This window comes from Sarcophilus harrisii, chromosome 1, assembly GCF_902635505.1.
Source record: "Sarcophilus harrisii chromosome 1, mSarHar1.11, whole genome shotgun sequence".
In the NCBI taxonomy this organism is placed as follows: Eukaryota; Metazoa; Chordata; class Mammalia; order Dasyuromorphia; family Dasyuridae; genus Sarcophilus; species Sarcophilus harrisii.
The window spans coordinates 202,090,679-202,109,771 of NC_045426.1; the positions used below are offsets into that span (position 1 = coordinate 202,090,679).

At 32.0% G+C, this 19,093-nt stretch overlaps 1 protein-coding gene across 1 annotated transcript in view; it reads right to left on the reverse strand.

Annotated features, from left to right (window-relative positions):
- Positions 1-19,093, reverse strand: part of MAN2A1 (mannosidase alpha class 2A member 1) — a 164,038-nt gene that overhangs the window by 135,319 nt on the left and 9,626 nt on the right. Inside the window, exons 2-3 of the mRNA XM_031968631.1 lie at positions 7,928-8,191; positions 5,365-5,509 (exon numbers count right to left, since the gene is read on the reverse strand). Coding sequence (XP_031824491.1) covers positions 5,365-5,509; positions 7,928-8,191 — 409 coding nt within the window. The remainder of the gene's footprint in view (positions 1-5,364; positions 5,510-7,927; positions 8,192-19,093) is intronic.

Genomic DNA, 19,093 nt, shown 5'->3' on the forward strand with positions numbered 1-19,093 from the left:
AGATTAAGGAAAAAATATTACAAGCAATCAGAAAGAAAAATTAAAATACTATGGAATTACAGTCAGGACTTAAGAGCTTCTACATTAAAAGACTCAAAGGGTAAGGGAACAATATTCTATAAAAAACAAAGGAACTGGTCTTCAAGAATACCTCACGAGGCAAAGCTGTGTCATCCTGAATGGAAGAAGAGAGGAGAAATAAACGTTCAATAAACTAAAGGATTTTCAGATATTTGTGAAGAAAAGAGCAGAACTAAATGGAAAATTAGACCAATAGTGGAAATATAAGGTAAATATTAGAGACCAATTAATAATAAAGGATATAGATAAATCTGTTCAAAATTTAAGGTCAAATTATTTACTTTATAAGGTCAAAACATTTACTTTTTAGATGAGAAAACATCTGTAATTCTTAAGAATGTTATCTATAGACAGAAAGCTTGAGGTGCAGGATGCTGGTATGATCCTAAAACATAAAACTGGGTAGGGGAGGTAAAATGAAGGAATTATTTAATACAAATGAATTATGAATGGAAGAACTGTCACAGTAGAAACAAAACTTACAGAAGTGAAAAAACTAGAATCTTATTGTCATCAGAACTGGGTTAAAAAGAAAATAACATATCCATCTAAAGTGGTGTAAAAGTCTTAAGATACCGAGAAACAGAACAGCAAAGGGATAGGAGAAGGGAGGAATTTCAAAAGGGTATCAGAACAAGAAAGTGGAGAATAAGAAAGGGACTTTGAGAAGGGTGGATAAATTACAAAAAGGGAAGACAAGGCGAGAGGATAGGGAAGGGATTTTAAGAACAACTTCTTGCAAATAAGTCATTTTAACTACAAAAAATGTATGAAGAAAGATGCTATATGCATTCAGAGAAGCTATAAATCGTTTTTGGAATGAGTGTGTACACGTGTGTGTGTGTGTGTTTGTGTGTGTGCGTCTATGTGTCTATGTGTCTGTGTGTGTGCATCTATGTGTCTGTGTCTGTGTGTTTGCGTGTGTGTCTGTGTGTTTGATAGCCATCTCGGGTAAAGGCAGGGGGGAGAGGGAGGGAAATGGGGAAAAATAAAAAGAATTTATTACATTTACTTATTTCATCTACATTATATTCAAAATAGCAAATTATACATGACAGGTTTTCAACTTCATCTGTAATCATCTTTTTATTATACTATGTTAAGAAAAGCTTATTTTATTCCAAGAATTTAAAATACTTTTTTAAAAAATCAAATAAAAGATGTCTGAGGATGTATAAGGTAAAAAAAGAAAGGGAGAAAAGAAGAATGATCAAAAAACAGGATGAAGGGTCACCTCGTTATCAAAACATTGAATGTGAATGAAATGAACCCACCCATAAAACAGAAGTGGAAAGCAAAATGATTCCCAAAATATGTTGTTTACAAGAAACACATTTAAAACCGAAATATATAAAATAAAATTAAATAGCTAGAGTACACTTTAGTATGCCTCAGCTGATCAAAAAAAAAAAAAAAGGTAGCAATCATATCTCAAAGTTAAAAGTTAAGAGATTTAAATAAAAGAGATAAAGCAAGGAAACTATAATATGATAAAAAAATTACTGTAGATAATGACATAACAGCAATATTAAACCCATATGTACCAAATACTACAGCATCCTATTTTTTTTAAAGGAAAAGCTAAATTAATTATAGATGAAAGAAATAGCAGAATTATAATAGCAGGAGACTTAAATCTGCCCCTTTTAGAACTAGATAAACTAAACCAAAAAAAAAAAAAAAAAAAAAAGGAAAGAAATCAAGGACATGAATAGATTCTTAGTTAATCTATTATAAAACATTATCAGAGAGGGGAGATAATTAAATGGGAATAGAAAAATACACTTTTTATAAAAACTAACCCTATATTAGGGCATAAAAAGTTGATAGCTAAATGCAGAAAAGTAGAAACATTAAATATATCCTTTTCAAATCAAAATGAAACAAAAATTCAATATGGGATCATGGGAATACAGATTTAAAATTATATGATACTAAGTAATCTAATTTTAAAGGAGTGGGGTAAAAAACATAATAAAAACAATAATTTTATTAATGAGAATAGTATTAATGACACAACACAAAAACCTATTTGATACAGCAAAAGCAATAATCCAAGGAAATTTATATCTAAATGTTTCCATCAACAAAACAGAGAAAGAAAATACTAATGAATTGGGTGTACAATTCAAAAAAAAATTTTTTTAAGCACCAATTAAGCACCAAATTGTAAATCCTAAAAATTAATAAAAATTAAATTGAACATAAGAAAATCATGTAATTAGTGAATAAAATAAAATAGGAAAAACCAAACCCTGTTACCAAAAATGAAAAAGCTGAGTATACTACTAATGAAAATGAAATTAAAGCACTTCTAAGGAGTTATTTTGCCCAATTATATGCCAATAAATTTAACAGGTGAAATGGAAGAATATTTATGAAAATATCAACTGCTTAAATCAACAGAAGAAATAAAACAAGTAAATGAGCCTATTTTAGGAAAGCTTTCTAAGAAAAAAAGCATCAGGACCACATGGATTTACAAGTGATTTTACCAAATATTTAAAGATCAATTAATTCCAATATTAAATCATTTGGAATAATAGCCAAAGAAATCCTACCAAATTCCTATTATGAAACAAATATGGTTCTGATAACTAAACCAGGAAGTGTGAAAACAGAGAAAGAAGATTATAGAGCATTTTTAATAAATGAACAGATTCAAAAATTTGAAATAATAACAGAGAGGACACTACAACATGTCACAAAGATTATACATAATGACCAAGTGGTATTTATACCAAGAATGCAAGTATGACTTAACATAAGATTAACACTGATTCTATCAAAGCAAAGGTACAAAAAAAGTTTCTTAATATTAAGAAGCATCATCTAAAACCATGAGCAAGCATTATTTATAATGCAGATAAGCCAGAAGTCTTCCCAATAAGATCAAGAGTGAAATAAGAATTCCTAATATCACTATTATTCAATATTGTAACAAATGCTAGCAATACCAATAAGAGAAGAAATTGAAGGAATCAGAATGGGCAATGAAGTAATAAAATTATCTCTTTTTTGCAGTTCATTTGTTAATCTACTTGAAAAATCCTAGAGATTCAACTAAAAATTAAAGGTAACAATTGATGAATTTAGCAAAGTATCAGGATATAAAGTAAACCCATACAAATCAAATTTATATTCTATATTTCACCAAAAGGAAAAATGGCAAGAAATGATAGCACAAAGATAATCCATATAAAATAAAAATTGATAGTATAAAATATATGAGAATATACCTACCAAAACAAACCCAGGAATTACAAAAATATAATTATAAAACAATTTTTACTTAAATAAAATCAAACTGAAATAATTGGAGAAATACTAATTGTTCAGGGATGGGAAGAGTCAATATGATCAAAATGACAATTCTAAACTAATTAACTTATTCGATGACATCCCAATTAAATTACCAAAACATTGTTTTATTAAGCAAGAAAAATAATGAAATTAATTTGGAAAAACAACAGCCAAGAAAAAATTACTGAGGGGAAAAGATGTAAAGGAAAAAAAAAAAATTAGGGGCACCTAAATGGTACAGTGGATAGAGTATCAGCCCTGAAGTCAGGAAGACCTGAGTTTAAATATGGCCTCAAGACACTTTATACTTCCTGGCTATGTGACTCTAGGAAAGTCACTTAATCCCAATTACCTTAAAAAAAAAAAAAAGAAAAAAAATGTAACTATACCAGATCTTAAACTATAAGACAGTGATTAAAACTATATGATACTAAAAAAGACAGATCTGTGGAACAGAATGGAAATACAATATATAATAGCAAATGAATATAATCTTATATTAATACAACTATAAAGTTTTAAACTTTGGGGATATGAATACTAATAAGAATTGGTAAAAATTGTGAGGAAAGCTGGAAAAGTGGCATGGCAGATGTCATTATAAGATAAAGTCAAAAGGGATACATGACCTCAATTTATAAGGAGATATCATAAGAAAACTAGAACATGGAATACATTACCTATTTGACTTATGAATAGGAGAATAATTTATGAACAGATAAGAGACAGAGAACACTGAGAGAGATAAAACGGATAACTCTGGTTAAAGTTAAAATACTTTTGTACAAATAAAACCAATATAGCTAAGATTAAAAGGAAAACAAAAAACTGGGGGGAAATTTTCTAGTTTCTCAGATAAAGGTCTCATATCTCAAATATCTATATATTTAGATTTCTGTCAAATTTATGATATGAATCATTCCCCAACTGATAAAAGGTCAAAGGTTGGGAAGGATTTCAAAAAACCACATATACTTTTAAATCACTATTGATTACAGAAATGAAAATTAAAACAACTTTGATATATTATCTCATTTCACAATTATCAGATTAGCTAAAATGACACAAGAGGAAAGTGATAAATGTTGGAGGTGATGTGGAAAAATTGGGACATAGATTCATTTTCATTGCTGGTAAAACTATGAACTGATCTAACTATTTTGAAGAACAATATAGAATTATGCCAAAGAGTTACAAAACAGTGTATGTCCTTTGACACAACTAACAGGTCTTTTCCCCAAGATGATCAGGAAAAAAGGATAAAAATGTAATATATTCTAAAATATTCCCAGCAACTGTCTTTGTGATGGCATAGAACTGGCAATTGAGGGGACTGCCCATCAATTGATGAACAGCTAAATAAAGTGTAGTATGTAATTGTGATGGACATCTACTGTACTGTAAGAAATGATGAGCTGATCAGTTTTAGAAAAAAACATGGAAAGACTTGCATGACATAATGAAAAATGAAGTGAGAAGAACCAAGTGAACATTGTCTACACTAAAAGCAATACTGTTTAAAGGGCAATTGTGAACAACTTACTATAAATATTCAATTCAACTATAAAAGACCTATGAAAGAAGACATTATTCACTTCCAGAGAAAGACTGACAAAGAGAAGCAAGCATAATGTCTTTATATTTATTGCTAAATCTGTTTCAAATGGTGGCCTTCTTTAGTGCAAGGTTAGGAGGGACAAAGAGAGACAGTTCATAACTTAAAATGTGACAAAATAAATTAATTTAATGTAATTTTTAAAATTTAAACTAGCATTAAAATGTCAGTTATTTAATTTAGCAATTTTTGTCTAATTGTTTCACTTACTATTATATCATCCAAATTGAGATACCTAAGATTCGGTGAGAATGTCAGAAAGAAAAGATATAGCACAGATTTTTCATTCAAAATGTCTAGATTTATGAGTGTTTCAACAATTAGAAATTACAAAATCTCATCATATTCTAATGTGAAAATTTTACCTGGGTCATTATGTGAATGAGGTACAACAAATACTTGAAGGGATTCACTGTCCCATTCATTGTTTTCATATGTAATGTCAAATCCTTGTTTCCAAACTCCTCCATCTGGATTGTCAAATGGAAGAAGGCTGTAAACATTCAACATCTAAAATTTAAAAACAAACAAAAAACCAAAGGCTCAGTATGTTTTACTTAGTTTAAAAACATTATTCACCAAAATCAAATGTGATTATTCATCTAATTAAAAAAAATAAAATAACAGTAAAATATCCTAAAAGATAGCAAGTATTAAATTATTAATTCATTATGGTTTTATTCCCTGACTAAATGCTAGTCTTTTCCTCACTGTGATCTCAGGTTCTTCAAGGCCAGGGCTAAGTATTCCACCAAAATATCTATAGCTCAAGAAGAAGCCTAGTTTGCAAAGGTTTATTACCAGAATTTTAGCCAATAAGTATTGAACATTCCCAGGCACACAATCCATGAAACTAACTATGAAATTAATAGATACTTTGAGGTAGTAAATCAAATTATCTTTATGCAACTACTCATAGTCATAGATAAGTGGCAATCTATTTTTAAAAGTTTGCCTTTTAATGACAGACAAGCAGGATATTGAAATAGACATGCTAAATTTTATTATACATTTAAAAGGAAAAGCAAGCTACACATAATAGAACTTTAGTTTCACATACAACTCATTTTTTTTCTGTTCTATTTTTGTAGAGATATCAATTTTATTTGATGCTTATTAAATACAAAATGCAAGTTTTTATCTTGATTATGAGATCAAATATTTAGAGCTAGAAAGAACCTTCAAGGTTGAGTCCAACTTCCCATTCATGAGAAAACTAAGGTCCATAGGTTAAAAGAACTTGTTCAGAGTCACACAGTAGTGATGGAATCTTTCTTGTTAAAACTCACTTTAAACAAACATCAAGGAAGAAAAAATAAAATATATCTGATTTAATATGATTATGAACTTTTTACATATTATAATCTTTCAAATTCACTATCATCATTGAAGAAAGCCCTGTGCAAAGTACAAATAAATCTATTATCAGGTTATAAGATTTTAATTACATCCCACAAACATTACAAAATGGCCTCCATGGCACTATGAATTGCATATAACAATCCAAAAGACTGATTTAACCATTTACTTAGAGAAAGTGAGAGAAGGAGAAAAGAAAAAAGTAGATAAACAGAATAGCCATGAAAGTGGATGAGAGGTCCAATGGCTTACTGAGCAAAGCCTCTATTTTATATAGGACCTATTTAAGATAAATTAGGTGGGTCCAGAACTAAGTTAAAAAAAGATGTTTTAAGAAATTTCATTTAAAAGAAAGAAGAGATGCTTTAGAAAATTTCCCAGTGTCTTCAAAAATCCTAAATTACTTGCTCCTCAAAAGACAATGTCTTAACATCAATATTTTCTTGGCAGTACTTTAAGATTATGAATAAATGTATTAATTTCATAAGAATTACAATAACAGGAGAGCAACTAGGTAGTACAGGCCTGGGTCAGAAGGACACAATGTTCTCAATCAGGCAGTTGATACTTATTACCCATGCAACCCTAAGCAAGTCACTTAACCCTATTTGCCTCAGTTTCCTCATCTTTAAAATGAATTAGAAGAAAATGGCAAACCATTGCAGAATATTGTAAAAAAACAAAACAAACAACAACAACAAAAATAACCTAATTTAAAAAAGAATTAGTACAATACATAATCCAAAAATCAATTAAAATGCATGTTGGGCATAAGAATGCTGCAGCACCTTACTGAAAATGACTACATTACTGGTAGCATGAAAGAGATTAAGGACATGTAAAAGGAATAAGAAGGTTAAGCAATTATAGTTAAAATGAAAAAATGAATAGATCAAAGAGCACAATAGTAATTCAAATGATAAAGATAAGCAATATATTCAATACATGTGCTGAATTTCTATTGGTAATTTAAGAACAAACAAAATGAATCAAATTGGATAATCAGGCATGAAAGAACTGTGATATCTATATTGGTGGAACTATATTGAACACATGATTTGGATTTCAGTGTTGAAATATATTCTAAACTTCCAACATAATCTTCCTACTTCCTTTTTCATTTCTTATGTTTTCAACATATTCATTTTTCATCATCCTATTTAAACATGTGACCAAAAAAGGAAAACCCTAATCAACATAGTAAAAGTATTTTGGCACAATTAAAATCATATTAAAACAAAAAGTAAAAAAATCATTAATGGGTAAAGCACATGCAGAAAATTCAAAGATCTGGAAGGATAATTTGTATCAAAATAGCAAATTTTAAATAAGAGTAACCTTTACTCTTTACTGGTATTACTGTTTTCAAATATTCCACAATACATAAGTATTTTTTATATAAAAAAGGCCTTAAGTAAAAATATAAAGTGTGAAAACACTCTTACAGTAGAGAATTATTTTGGGAATAAAAAGGAGAAAAATAAGACTGAGGTCAAACAATAACAGAGCTGAGAAATCCTGAAAAAATAAGGAAGACAAAAACAAAGCTTATTTATGCATGTGTATTACCTGTACGTCTGAATTCTGATTTCCGCTTTCTGAAGCAAATGAACAGTCTTCAGGTTCTTTCAGGAAGGATGTTAAAACAGATGGCATAAGATTAGAGATGGATCCTTGACTGACATTATTATTATTTTGAGGACTCTTCTGATCATCTTTAACAGATTCACTCAAATTGATGACAGAGTCTCTAATGTTTGAAATTATTTCATTATTTTCTGCCAGTAAACGTTCTAAATGGTCTATTTTTTCTTGCAATATTGAGAGCTGGGCCTGCAATAAAAGTGCAAAAAACTATTATTCTTCTGTTTAGACATGTATTTTTTTTTCTTAAATATCTGATCAAGTGGGCAGCCCCACACTTCTAATTCCAGAACCCTTTAATACCAGAAGGAATTTGGAAAGTAGAAACAATTGGCAGGAGGCAAAAAAAAAAAAGTTTATGCACACTAGTTCACAGTATAAAATAATTACCACAGCTGGAAACACTTTTAAGATAATAATAGCACACAGCCAAAGGCCTCAAGCATTCAAGATTTAATTATTAGGAAATCCCCAAACTGGATCTAACACATCAAGTATTAAACCTATTTTATAGTCTAGAGAACTGCAGAATGCTTTCTTGGAATAAAAAATTGGAATAAAATTGGAATAATTCTTGGAATTAAAAATAACAATAATACTATCAATCATAAAGTTCTATACAGTATTAACTACACACATAAATAAAAGCAATAGCGGTGCAGATAAAGGCAAATCATTTGGTCATTCAAACAATTTATACCTGGCTTTATATTATAACATATATTGTGATTAACTACTATCATATTTTAAGAACATGGATCTTAAGAAGCACAATCCTTTGAATATACAATATTTAAAAGCAAAGAAGATACTAAAGATTTCCAGGATAGGCCCAAACCCATAAGTCATTTTTATTTGAATCTCTTCCTACCCCACATCATTTATTTAAAAACTTAATAGTTGCATAATAATAGTAATTGCATAATCCTTTAAAAAGACCATTTAGAATACTTGCTAAGGGAAAAACTGATACTTATTTCAATGATGAGAAAAACAGAGTGAAGAAAAATAAAAGCAGCATTAAGATTACAAGTGATAGAACAGCAGACACTCCAAAGGGGAAAGAAAACCAGAAATAGGGTAAAAGGACAGAGCAACAGGACAAACAATGTACCTCATTTGCCCTTAATAACACAAAGGCCATCTATAATCTATGCATGTGGTGGGGAGAGGGGAGGGATGGAGAAATCTAAATTTCAATACTTTTTACCATATGGACTGTGACATCTCTACAGTAATGAGCTAAGCATAAATATACAGGAATGTAGAAGTTACTTGAGACAAGCTAAATATATATATATACTACTATTAGTGACAGGGAGCTAACACAAAATGTTTCACCTCAACCATATGTAATTGAATTGAACTCACTTCAACATTAGTCATTTCTGTCAGTTGAAGTACTGGAATTTACATTGTCAGATGGCTTTAAAGAGAATAAAAACTGCATCAAGGTCAGCTACCACACTGATGGTAAATTATTTAACTTTAAATACTTCACAAATCAAGACTAAAATGGAGAGAGAATTGGTGCTTGATTTTTCAAAGTTGATTGTGTACACAATGCAGCCTCTGGCACCCAGATGCAATGAAGTATGGACTGCTTCTCTATCCTTATACTAATTCTGACCTAACCATTGACACAAGAAAACACAGGTTCTTTACCACCAGCACTATACCATCCATAAGTGGAACCAAAAATTGAGAAATCTGGAATGCTGTGGATAAGTTCACTTACCTTGGAAGTGTTTTTTTCATGGACTTACACATGGATGATGAGGTCGATGTACACATTACCAGAGCTAGCCCAGTGTTTGGGACACTCCAGAAAGAAACTGGAATTTTAGACTGCCTACCAAACTGAAGAACTACAGAGACATTGTGTTGACCTCATTGTTATATGCATGTGAAACTTGTAGACTTTGTCGATATTTTGCTAATTTTTATTTTTCTTCAAAAATTACTTGTTATGTAAATAGCTCTCTGGAAGTGAGAGAAAAATGATACAAGAAATTCTGGTGATATAATGGAAATATCAATAAAAATTTATTTTATAACAAAACCAAAAGAATGTCAATCAAGATATAATAAAACAAGATATATTCCAGAATATTTCCAAAGAGAAATTAAATGCTCAAAACAAGAAATTAGAAAATCAATATAGGTCAGGAAGGAGGACACTTCATGCAAAATTCTAAAACTTTATTAACATATTAGGAAAATTGAATTCATGATGGAGAGTTTCTCTAAAGGACAGAAAAAAAAAAGATTAACATATTTGGAAAAATAAAAACACTGAAATGGAAATGTGAGAATTAGATGTGGGTTTAGTTTCCACAAATCAGAGAAATCCAGAAAAACGAAACTGAAATCTAAAGTTTACAAAACCTACAGAGGGAAGCCATAAATTAGAATATGAAAAACACTATGCTACAGTCATCAAAACTATTTGCTACTGGCTAAGTGGATCACTGGAACAGATTAGGTACACAAGAACTATAGTAATTACAATAGTAATCTTTTGTATACAGTAATCTATATACACACACACACATACACACATACACACACACACATATAAAGAGAGAGAGAGAGAATAATCTAGAGTTTAATAAACCTAAAGACTCCAGCTTCTGGGATAAAAACTCACTATTTGACAAAAACTGCTGGAAAAATGGAAAACAGTTCAGCAGAAACTAGTCTTTGACCAACATATAATACCCTATTATAAAATAAGATTGAAAGAGATTCATTATTTATACAAAAAGGATGATATGGTATGGAAATTAGCAGGTTGAAAGATAGTCCACCTATTGGTTCTGTGGAGAAGGGAGGAATTTGTGACAAAACAACAACTAGCAAATATTATGAAATGCAAAATGGATAATTTTGATTACATTAAATAAAAAGATTTTACACAAACAAAGCCAATGCAGCTAAGATTAGAAAAGAAGCAGAAAATGGGTAGAGAGTCATACTCATATGGGGTAATTAAGCATTCTGGATAGGCTGTAACCTCTACAGTATCCAGCCAATGGAAATCAGGGAAGGGATTTGTGATTTGGGGTCAGTATATAAAAAAGGCTTGTCTTATTGATTTTAAGCTTGCCTAATAGCTTAGAGTGGGACTCCTGCAAAAACTTAAAATAAAATTCTTTCCTGACTTTCATCGATAAGTCTCGTAGAATTCTTGGTAAGAAGCTTGTCTTCACAGAAAGAAACGGACAAAAAGAAACAAAAGATTACAACACTAATCACATCACATTTCTAAAAATAAAAAATAATTCAGCTTCATTTTCCACTACATTCACCAGATTTAATCCCAAATGATTTGGATGTTTAGTTCCTGAGACAAAGATTTCTTTCTTTTTTTAAAAAATTTGTTTCCCAGAGAATCTCAAGAGATCTAGAAGGCAGCTCCCAACATGCAGGTACACTCTCTAAGATATTACTGTTGTTTATCCTTCCTTCTAAAAGGCTGGAACATCAGAGAGATGATAATATGACATGCAAATGAATTGGATTTGTAAACAAAGTCACCAGTCTCACTTTCTCCTTTGAAGCCATCTGAGTCCAGTGCCCAAACTTAGATCAAAAGTTTTGGAGATGAGGTCAGCAAGGTGGTACAGTAGATAAGGCATCAGCCCTGGAAGTCAGGAGGATCTGAGTTCAAATTTGGTCTCAGACACTTAATTAACACTTCCTAGTGTGTGACCCTGGGCAAGTCATTTAATCCCAATTGTCCCAACCAAAAAAAAGAATAAAAAAAAAAGAATTCTGGAGATGAACCCTAATGCATGGGAAACAATGGCCTTTTTCAGTCAAGGTGTTTAACAGTACCCTTTCAATAATTAAAGCTAGGTAAGAAAGAAGTGAGACCAAGAATGGCCTTTTTTACCTAGCTAAAATATATCTATAACAATCTGGGAAGGGAAGATCTTCAGAGTTTCTGGTTAAAACAGAAACAACTGCTATTTACATTCATCCGAGGACAATCAAGACCCAAAAGTCAAATGGGACTTAGCCAGGACATTTTGTTGGCCAATAAATGACAGCAGAGTGATCTGAGTTTAAAACACCCAAAATAATAAAGCCCTTCTTTAAATCAAAGGGAGTAACTAAAAATATTTTATACTTGCTTATCATACCTTATAAATTACCATTGGTTCAAATTTATGATACTATAAGCATATTTTAATATGTGCTACATGCCAACTATTTAGTAAGGAACCCATTTTGTGAGTAATGCATAAAGTATATTTATGATCATTTTACAGAATGAAGTATAAACTTCATTCTTTTACAAATGGCTTATCTCTGCATACATGAACATGTCAATTCTACTTAGAATTTATTTGATGCCTCATCCTTTGTCAGGAATATGATCCCCAGAATCCCTATAGAAAAAATACATTCAAGAATTGCACATGTTTAACATATATTGGATTGCTTGCCATCTAGGAGAGGGGATGAGAAAAAGGGAGGAAAAATAAATTTAGAACACAAAATTTTGCAAAGGTTAATGTTGAAAATTATGTATGCATGTTTTGAAATAAAAATAAAAATAAATAGCTTTAATAAATAAATATTTATTTGAAATATAAAATAAAATTGCTTTAATAAATTAAAATTAAAAGCTTTAGTAAAAAAATATATTCAGTAAATGAAATATATTTCATTTAATTCAATGAATTAAAAAAAAAAGCAGACACTGCTTAAATGTGGTTTTAAAAAAACAAACAAAAAAAAATCCTTAATTGGGTTAATAATTCCCAGAAGTACTATCACAGCAAGCTTCTCTACATTAACAAATTTGTATATACAACACATAACTAAGCAAATTCTCAAGTATTCTCCCTACTCTTTATCTCTTTAGGGGTTGGGGAGGGGGGCAATTGAAGGTAAGTTATTTGCCCATGATCACATTAGTGTTAAGGGTCTGAGGCTATATTTGAACTCAGGTCCTCCTGACTCCAGGCCAGTGCTCTATTCACCTAGTCATCTAGCTGCCCATCTCCTTACTCTTTAACAAAATGTTTAGTAACACAAAGACACCACTAATAGAGCTGTACATGATTGATCATGTTATTCATTCTGTTTCAGCAATAGGTCAAAATCTGTAGTTACAAAATGACCTTAAAACTGCTTTTTCCCAATAGTGATAACTTATACTTTGACATTTTTCAAAGCATCCTTTTTTTCAGGTAATTGTTCACAGAAAAAAAAAATCCTTGTTTGAAGAAAAATACTTATTTAATAAATCTGAAATATATACTATGCTAAGAGAAGCAGAAAGACAAAAGCTATTGTTTCACCTCAAATAATTATCCAGAAAGTTTCCGTTTTTGCAGCTATAGAAACAATTTTCCAATAACAGAAAAACTATTCCACAAAGTGACATTCTGTACAATAAAATGGAGTCTCAAAAGTTTCCCTATCACTCTTCAAGGCAATGTCATCATTCTAGTCATTCCCTATCTTCTTCACAATCTTACTCCTCACTCTCATTCACCCCACATACTTAGGCCATCAGATGGCCAATCTTCATTATCATTCTAGAAGAGACCTATCTCTACATTTACAGTCACCACCCTAGTTCAGGCCTTCATCATCTCTCATTTGCCTTCTACTTGGATTCCCCACCTTGTCTAGTCCAATCAAACCTCTCTCTTCATAGCTGCCCAAGTGATTTTCCTAAAACTCAGATCTAATATTACCCACACTCAGCAGCCCCCTATTATCTCTATAATCAAATATCTACTGGGCACTATTTAAAGCTCTTCACTCCTCAAAAATTATCAGCTGTGCATACCCTTTGATCCAACAGTGTCTCTATTGAACTTGTATCCCAAAGTGATCTTAAAGGAGGGAAAAGGACCCAAATGTGCAAAAATGTTTGTGGCAGCTCTTTTTAAAGTGGCAAGAAACTGGAAACTGAGTGGATGTCCATCAATTGGAGAATGGCTGAATAAGTTATAATATATGGACATTATGGAATATTATTGGTCTATAAGAAATGATCAGGAGGAAGATTTTAGAAAGTCCTGGAGAGACTTACAGGAACTGATGCTAAGTGAAATGAGCAGAACCAGGAGATCACTGTACACGGCAACAAAATTATATGATGATCAATTCTAATGGATGTGGTGGCTCTTTCCAACAATGAGATGATTAATGCCAGTTCCAATGGTTTTGTGATGAAGAGAGCCATTTACACCCAGAGAGAAGACGGTGGGAACTGAGTGTGGATCATAACATAACATTCTGACACTTTTTGTTGTTCATTTGCATTTTTTTCTCATTTTTTTCCTTTTTCATCTGATTTTTCTTGTGCAGCAAGATAATTGTACAATTATGTTTACATAAATTGTATTTAACATATATTGGATTACTTGCTATCTCGGGGAGGGGGAAGGAGGAGAAAATTTGGAATACAAGGCTATGGAAGGATCAATGTTGAAAAATGATCCATGCGGAAAGAAGGAAGGAAGAAAAGAGGGAGGGAGGCAGGAAGGGAAGAGAGAGAGAGAGAGAGAGAGAGAGAGAGAGAGAGAGAGGGGGGGGGGGGGAAGAGAGAGAAAGAGGAAGAGAGAGAGAAATATCTCTTTACAAGTCACGTTTGATGGGATTCCTTGGTAAATGGGTAGGTCATAGGAAGAAGCAAGAACAGGAAAAGATTTAAATTACTGTCCAAACAACTCCTGAAGCAATCAAGGAAGAGCACTGACAAGATTATTTCTTTAAGAGGACCTTTGGTTATTCCTTGTGAATTTTCCTTGCATTGACAAAATGATCGTGATCCACAGTTACATTATCCAATTAGAAAATTATGATGGCAAGCCCAAGTTTATTTTTCTCCTGTAGTGGTGCCCCTATCCCCTACTAACTTATTAAAAAGATTAGCCTACTTATTAATCATCCTAATAGCTAACTCCTTTTTGGAAACTCAGCCAGTCAATGGTATTATAATAAAATTTTTGCCTCTTGATTTGGGGATGGTCTAAGCCTACAAATTCTTTTGAGATACCATCCTGAAACTTCTGTTCAATTCCTCCATTTTTATTGATGTTTTGTTTTTATAAAAAATATATTTATAGATAACTACTAGCTAGTGAGAGGTCTCTTGCAATGGAAACAAAGTAAAACAGTTCAGTACAGTGATTTCATCTAAAAGTGCATGCAACATTGTTCATCTTTTGCAGCCCCCCCCCCCCCCAGCTTTTTAAAAGAAGTTAGCTGACATCAATTCTCCCTATATTGTGTGTCTGTTTCTTTGTGTGGGTCTAAGTGTGTGGGTCTTTCTTTTTGTCTCTATCCATCTATGTCCCCATATCTCCATCTGTCTTTCTCGGGTCTGGGTCTGCCTCTGTCTCTTTGTCTCTGTCTGTCTTTCTGTCGACCGTCTCTCTCTGTGTCCTGTGTCTGCCTGTTGTTTGTTTCTCTCTCTCTCTCTCTGCCTGGCATCCGTCTCTCTTTGTCTGTCCGTTTCTCTCTCTGTCTGCCTGCTGTCCGTCTTTCTCTGTCATCTGTCTCTCTCTCTGTCTGTCTGTCATGCCCCCCCGCCTATTGTCCTCCCCCACCGTGTGTGTCTCTATCTCTCTCGTCTGTCTCTCTGTCTCTTGTCTGCCTGTCTCTCTCTCTCATCCATCTCCCTCTCTCTCTCGTCTGTCTCCCCCTCTCTCTCTCGTCCGTCTCCCCCTCTCTCTCTCATCTGTCTCTCTGTCTCTCTCTCTACTCTGTCTCTCTCATCTGTCTGTCTTTCAGTCTGTCTGTTCATCTCTCTCCATTTGAATCTCTGTCTGTCTCTCTCCATCTGTCTCTCTGTCTGTATCTCTCTCCCCATCTGTCTCTCTGTATCTCTCTCTCCATCTGTCTTTCTGTCTGTCTGTCTCTCTCCATCTGTCTTTCTGTCTGTCTGTCTCTCTCCATCTGTCTCTCTGTCTGTATCTCTCTCTCCATCTGTCTCTGTCTGTATCTCTCTCCATCTGTCTCTGTCTGTATCTCTCTCTCCATCTGTCTCTCTGTCTGTATCTCTCTTTCTCCATCCATCTTTCTCTCCCTGTCTCTCCACTTCCACATCATGAAAAAACAAAAAAGGAAAAAGAAATGTCTTGCAAAAATATACTCAAGCAAAATTAGTTCTCCCAGTGACTATTTATGCAAAAATATGTTTCATCCTGTATCCTAAATCCATGGGACATCAAGTTTCACCTTGGTCCTCTAAAATCATGAATGATCATTATACTAATCATAGTGCTTACAGCTTCAATGTTGCTTGTTTTTCCATAGCTGTCATTGTATAAATTGTTTTTCGGATTCTTTCTATTTCTCTTTCCATCAATTTGTAAAAGATATCAAATTTGGCCATTTGCTCATATTACTATAGTTTTAATTCTTCTGGCTCTGTTCATATATTGTTCCATGGTTTTTAAAAATTATCTATTTCCTCTCTTCTTACTAAAATATAATAGTATTTAGTAGCATTGATTTAATGCAACTTACTTAGCTCTTTTTCGAGACATCTTAGTTTTCAGTTTTGTCACCATAAAAAGAGCTGCTATAAAAATTTTTTCACATAGTCCTAGCTGGATTCAAAGAGCATGCATTACATTAATTTTGGGTGTATAATTCCAAATTGCCATCTAGAATGATTGTTCCAATTCACTGGTCCACTAATAGTTCATCACAGTGTCCATTTTCCCTCAACCCTTTGAAAATTTATCATGTTCCTTTTCTGTTCTCTTTGCCACTATGAGAATAATGTAGAATATCAGAACTTTTAATTTTAACTTTTTAATTAGCAACAATTTGGAACATTTTTTTTCCTATATAGCTTTTTAGGGAAAGAAACCTTTTCCTAAAACTGAGTTTTCATATCTTTAAACCATTTATCAAATGGATCCTTTTTTTTCTTAATTTTTTTCTTAAAAATTTGAGTTCATTTTTTATGAAATGAAGACCTTGAAATAAAATAAAGCACGAAAATGAGACCTTTATCAGAGATATTTGCTGCAGAAATTTTTTCCTAACCATTTCCTTCTCAACTTTAGCAATATTAGATTTGTTTGTGCCAATTTTTTAAAAATTTTTTTCAAATAAAATTCTCCATTTTACTTCCTATGATCCTATATATTTCTTGTTTGTCAAGAACTCTTCTCCCATTCATGGATCCATAGATAATTTTCTCGATGATTCTCTAATTTGTTTATGATATGACCTTTTAAATATAGTCTTCTCCAGTATAATAAAAATAACAATACTCCCTAAAATTATTTATTCAATGCCATACCAAACCACTTTGCTTTACAGAACTAGAAAAATAAAATTTATATGGTGAGGGTAAAAAAGATCAAAAATCTCAAGAGAAGGAAGACTGAAAAGCAATGGGAACAAAAGGAGCCTTTGCAGTACTAAGCCTCAAGCAATGCTACAAAGCAGTTATTATTAAAAACAATTTGGTGCTAGTTAAAAAATAGTGAGACAATGTCTTTCTAGTCTTCTTACACATTACTCCCATTCACAAATTCAACTGTCCAGGCATCCAAACACACTGGCTTATTTGTTATTCCTTGAATATAACACCCCATCATGCCTTTGCACAGGCTGCCTCTGCTGCTCCACGCCTACAATGCTTTCATCTCCTCCTCTTAGAATCCTGAGGTTTCTCCAAGACCCAGCTCAAGCAGCACCTACTGCACATTCCAGATGTCTAGCTATGTGTATGTATGTGCATAAGACATCTCTACTTCTACCAGTACTTTGTCTTTTAAGTCTACTCACTGACATTTTTGTTTTGTCCCCAATTTGAATGATAAGATCTTTGAGGGCAGAGAATGTTTCAATTTTTATTTTTGCATTCCTAGTATTTAGGGTAGACCCAACACACACTAAGTGTTTAATAAATTATTGATTGATTGCAAAAGGGTTAAAAAGGAAATAACTGGAACTAATCAGTTTATCCAATAAGCACAATATAGCAGAAATTCTTCTTTATCAAATAGATTATAATAATCTGTAATATGCATACCAAACAAAGCAGAAGACTAACCAGATGCTTCATGACAATGAATGTAAAAGTTGCATATGGTACTGACAAATATGTGTATTCTTTAGCAATCCCATTTAGAAGATGCCAAGTCTTTTAGCTTTAGTTTCCCCAGCAATTTGTTCAGTTCTTTATTTTCCCTTTTCTTTAACTGTCTGTTACACATCCAAAACTGAAACTTTGAAATCTCCTGTCACTATAGTATGTTACTATTATTGTAGCTCAACTAATGTTTCCTTTATGAATTACGTTAAAGCATTTTGAAGTATAAGGCTAATATTAGTTTGTTCTGATTTCGTCATAGAACAATGCAATTTCCTAGGTTCATCCTTTTTAAATGTTTTTTTTTTATTTCTTTTGCTTTGCTTTATAGCCTGATCACATTTTTTTTTTAATCTTGATGCAGTAAGTGTCTCATTTTTATTCTGTCTATGTCTTTTAGGTGTATTTCTTGAAAGCAACAGATTGTGGGGCTTTCTTTTCTCATCATATCTGTCATTCTTTTTCATTTTATTGGCTTCCTGGATTACATTCCCATTTAAAGTTATGGAGCTTAAGTTTACATTTTCATCTTTTTTTTACTCTTTCCTAAATTAGGATTCTTCTACCTCTCTTATATAACCCCAATACTATGTCTCTCTATTTTACCTTAATCTGTTTTAGGGTATACTCAAATTTCATTAGCTCTCTTCCTCTCACCCTTCCCATATTTCTCTAATTTTAAGAGTTTTATTAGTTCCTTTTGCTTCTAGCTTTTATATGGCTATTTAATTCTTCCTTTCTTCTTTTTCCCCCTGTCATGTAAGCAGTCAAGGAAAATCCTTCCTATCTTTCTATTCATTAGCTTTTTAAATTTTACTTTCTGTGCCTTTTTCTAAAAATAGTTTCTTCCCATTTTTGTCTGTTTCTTTTTCTAGACTTTTTTTCTTTGATGCATGGTCCTTACACTTACTTGGTTCTTTAATTTTTACTACAATACTATTATTATATATTACTATATATATATAGTATATAGTATAGTATAATATATAGTAGTATAGTAGTAA